The sequence below is a fragment of the Cibotium barometz genome, chromosome 27, assembly GCF_041138505.1.
Source record: "Cibotium barometz isolate CiBa-2024 chromosome 27, ASM4113850v1, whole genome shotgun sequence".
NCBI classification, from domain to species: domain Eukaryota; kingdom Viridiplantae; phylum Streptophyta; class Polypodiopsida; order Cyatheales; family Cibotiaceae; genus Cibotium; species Cibotium barometz.
In genome coordinates this window covers 2,101,537-2,106,293 of record NC_141072.1, presented here as the reverse complement: position 1 = coordinate 2,106,293, position 4,757 = coordinate 2,101,537, and the positions used below count along the sequence as shown (strand labels likewise).

The 4,757-nt window shown below is 42.0% G+C and overlaps 1 protein-coding gene across 1 annotated transcript; it reads left to right on the top strand.

Annotated features, from left to right (window-relative positions):
* The first annotated feature begins 3,025 nt into the window (after positions 1–3,025).
* LOC147622991 (uncharacterized) lies at positions 3,026–4,357 on the top strand. The gene is made up of 2 exons (XM_086820980.1): positions 3,026–3,762; positions 4,216–4,357. The coding sequence occupies exons 1-2, from the start codon at positions 3,026–3,028 to the stop codon at positions 4,355–4,357; spliced, it is 879 nt and encodes a 292-aa protein (XP_086677106.1).
* Positions 4,358–4,757: the final 400 nt, after the last annotated feature.

Here is a 4,757-nt window from a genome sequence, read left to right as displayed (position 1 = left end):
TTCCTAAAGAGAGAAAAATAATGTTTTGTAATCCTAAAGCACTCCTCATCTACATACCTATCGTGATAGAGAGAGATGTGAAGTGTATCATGAGAGAGAGAGAGAGAAAGAGTTGTGAAGTGTATCATTGCAAGAGAGAGAGAGAATTGTGAAGTGTATCATGAGAGAGAGAGAGAGAGGAGAGGAAGAGAGAGTTGTGACAGATAGAGAGAAGAAACATTAAATGATATTTTTAAAGTTTTTGTGAGTTCCTAAAGAGAAAAATAATGTATTGTTTTAATTTTTAAGTAAATAGAGGGAGAAAAAAGAAATTATAAAGAATTATGTATATTTTAAGAGAAATAAAAAAAATCATTATCTACACATCTATCGTGTTGTGAAGTGAATCATGAGAGAGATAGAGAAAGAGTTGTGAAGTGTATCATGAGAGAGAGGGGGGTAAGAAGAGAGAGATTCATATTTTTCGAGTTACGAATCACGATATTATAAAATAAAACAATTAGACAATATGATGTAAACTTTGATCCATGAAATACTAATGTCGCGTTAGCAACCAAGTATCGCATGGATCAAACACAATAAAAACAATACAAGTCAAATCAAACAAATTTACGACATTTATTCGATCGCGTTAACGATCATATGCCGAAATACGCAAGCAAATTTACGACACTTTTTCGACCGCGTTAACGATCAAATGCCGCAATATGCAAAAAACATTTTATGCACTAGCGGACGACACCAACTTGCCGTGTTAGCGACAAAATGCCGCCCGATTCTATGGGAATACGAATAGGATACGAACATACACTGGCCGCGTTACCGACCATATGTCCGCATTTGACAAAGGGAAGGGAAGGGAAGGTGACATCGCCATAACGATACTATGCTTGCCGCGTTACCGACTAGTACCGCTACGGCATGTCATACTTACCATAGGACACAGACTAGCCGCGTTACCGACTAAGTGCCCCAGGGTAAGCACCATTCCGAAGAATGGCCTTACACACACACCAGTCGTGTGGCGGGCCACCCAAATCGTGCCGCGCATTGCGACAATGGGCGGCTGCCCGCACGAACTCACCCACACACACATCCCTCGTGTGGCGGACCACCCACATCCTGCCGCGCATTGCGACAGTGGGCGGCTGCCCGCACGAACACACCCACATACACACACACACACAAGTTTTCATTACCTGTGTATGCTGTCAGCAATGAAATCCCAAAGGGTCCCCCGGGCCCATATATATAGAAAATTGTACCCCGTCGGGCTATATGACGACCCCGCAGGGACCCGTCGGGCTTTTGCTATACCCCGGCGGGCCCGCCGGGTATAGAAAAAGCCCGGCGGGATTTTTCCCGGTTACCAGGTCGCTTGCCACCGGCTTTTTTGAGAACATGTTAACATGTGAACATGTTAATAACATGTTCACACATGTTATTAACAAAAAAAATTTTGTGATCACGTGAATATAAAATCAGAGCATATGGTTAAATTCTAACTTAAACCCTTTCTATGATGATATTTGGACATACATTGGTCAAATCCTATGCATGCATATGGTAATCATAACACTATTGAGTAAAGCTTTGGCCATGTGGTCAAAACTTGAGATTTGTTTCTAATATATCTTATTTTTTGTACTTATGTAGGTTTATTCAATGGCAAAGAAATCTACTTCGGCAAGGAAGGAGAATCAAATCATTGATGGAGTTAGTGGGGATTTTGTGTGGCCTTGGTTTATGGATGTTTATGACAAAGAAGGAAAAAGGGCAAACAATGTCCTTTTATATGCTTCAAAGCTTGAGGATTCAACATATGATCAAGTTGGGATCATTGAGGGGTTGATGGATGGATGTGCTGGGAAGGAAGGGATCCCGTGTATTGTATTAAAGATCAAGGGAAAGAACATTGAATACAACCTGGATCCCTTATCTTTTCAATCCACACATATAAAAGAGGATGAGGTATACTCTTTGAGAGCAATGGGTTGGAGCCTCCCAGAGGAGATATCAGGCACACAGGACATAATAGCTACATTTGAGTCTATCAAGCATAGTGAACTTCTTTCTCCTACAAAACATGGTGTTCGACCAAAGAAGAGGACAAAGATTCAAGATGCACAAGCACAATCAATAGCTTCAAGCTCACAGGCTCTTGGTGTGAGTGTACCTCCTAACACTCCTCTAGACAACACAAACCAATCTTCAAAGGCACAAGTAATCCAAGCAACACCTTTGGTGTCACTTGAAGTCAAGGGTGTTGAAAGAACCTTTGACTTTCCAGACATGGTTAAGAAGAAGGGTAAAAAGGATGGTTCAAGATTTCACATGTTTGAAAAATACTTTCCATTTGGCTCAACCACACATTTTTCTATTGATGTTGGTAGATGCTATGAGGCACCACCTTTATATGCCTATAGAACACTTTGTTGGGATTATGTGCAAAAGTTGACATCATCTTTTGTAAAGAATCCCATGAATCCAGCAACAGTAGCATACCTCATGCCCTTTTTGGAGGAGAGTGATGTGAAGCGACCCATGCATCGTGACGAGGTGGAAGTGGATAAGCTACATTCTTACTCCTATTGGATCATATCAGGTCTTCACTCAATCCACGCGGCAAAGATCTATATCCTAAGTAGCACTCATCGATGCCTAGCAACCAAACATCTATATGCCACAAGGAATGCAAGAATCTTGGTGGACTGTCCTGCTGAAATGTGCATTGAGCTTTCTAGGATGACAAATATGGAATCCCACAATGTTATGAAGAATGGTCCTTATCTTGAGCAACTTCAACAAGTAAGGGATCAATGGATAGCATTTGGGTCTCCACCAAAACCACAACAAGGGCTTCCAAAGGGTATTCCTCAAAGAGTACCATGGGAGGTAATGATGTACAACCTTAGCTTGTCTTATTCAAGATGCATTTGGTGTTTTCTTTCTCATTTCATATTTTTATTTTTGATAGAGATTTCTAGAATACATTGGAGAAAAGTGTGCATCACGTGATTGTCATATGATAGTGAGCACACAAGAGATATTTGATGGTTGGATTACCATCATGAAGAGATACTCAAAGGGGGAGCTTTCATCTCAAGAGGATACCACCACAAAGAAGGGAAGGCAGCCTTCTCCCGCAACTTTTCGTTGCCTTATGGGTCTAAAGGATGGGGACATCCTCACATTACAAAAGGAAGTTAATAATGGACACATCGTCTTTCTTAGAAACAAATGGGACAAAGAGGATGTTGTTGACATGGAGACAAGGGCAAAGCAAATCAAGCAAGATAGGGTGCTCCATGAGGAGCTAGTTTCTCTCTTCAATGCCTCAACTCATGCTAGCAATAGTATGATGAAGAGTTGGGAAGATCTTGTTGCTGAATACAACATCACCAACGATGTATACACAAAGATTTTAGGTGTTTGCAGTGATTGGGTGTCAAAAAATCTCACACGTGGGGCTGATGCAGGACCATTGCCAAATGGTGCAAAAGACATTGTGAACTTTCTTATTGTGAAGAAGCAAGATCCTCTTCATTCTTCTACTACCTTACCTTGGCAAGTATATATTATGGGGTGCAACCTTGAGGCATTCGATCTTATATACAATGTGTATAAAGATCCTATTACCATTGGTGTGGTTGTCCTAGAAGCGGCACATGGAGTTGGGGGCATGACATGGGATTCTATCATGTTTGGAAAGGTGGTCTTCACATTGTTAAAAATGACATGTGAGCCTAAACAATTCATTTTGTTGTCATTTCTCAACCGCAAACAAATGGCAGCTATGGAGGAGGCCCTTGAGAATCTTTCATGCAAGTACCATATGCAAGTTGGAAGTGTTGACTTCCTACCAATGGCCAAGAGTCTTGCTTTTGGGCCCATGGATTCATTTGTTGTGTTGACACTTGTGACCATGGAGAAAAGCTTCATCAATCTAGATCGATATGTTGGAAATTCCAACAAGCCATGCATTTTGGATAATGAATCCATTGAAGCCATTGACAAAGAAGGAAAGGATGGAGAGCTTGAAGAAGAACAAACTATTGCAAAGGCCATATTTAGAAAGAAAAAGAAGGTCATCAAGGCTACAATCAAGGCATTCTATGATGCACATGAGGTTGTATGTGATATATTCTCATGTGGTGTTGCATCAACGCTCGCATTGGAACATCACATGAAGACTATTGCAGTGGTGTGCAATAGTCAAGAGCAAAGAGAGATTGAAGCAGCATTTTGGAGAGCCCATGAGAGCGCCAACCCACCTACAAGTGCTCAAGAGGTTCCTCCCATTGGTGCTCTAGCTCTTGACCTACCGCCGGAGGGTGTGGATCAGGGATTTCATTAACGTCTTCACAATTTCGTGATCACGTTAACAAAACCTAGTGTTAACATATTAAAACTTGTGATCACAATGTATATTCACATGACCTGAGAAATGACCTGCCGGAACCCACTACTCCAGTAACACCTCCGGGCTTTTACCTTTCCCGACGGGCCCGTCGGGATATGTAGTTTTCCCGGCGGGCCCGCCGGGAAAAAATAAAAGACCGGCGGGCCCGCCGGGAAAAAAAGGAAGGCCGGCGGGGTACTATTCTGTATATAAACACTGCCCGACACCCATCGTACAACTTTTGGGAAGATAGTCCTTGTTTTGGGGGCGTGATATCTCTCCTCAAAGTACTTGTAGAGCTCTCGAGTTGCTAGAAGTGTCCTCTTGGGAAGAACGTCCTTATTTTAGGGGCTGT

Excerpts from the sequence above, each read along its gene's own strand:
- LOC147622991 (XM_086820980.1), top strand. The coding sequence starts at position 3,026 with ATGATAGTGAGCACACAAGAGATATTTGATGGTTGGATTACCATCATG. Across the intron at positions 3,763-4,215 it reads GAGCCTAAACAATTCATTTT|TCAAGAGCAAAGAGAGATTG; the intron begins GTTGTCATTTCT and ends GGTGTGCAATAG.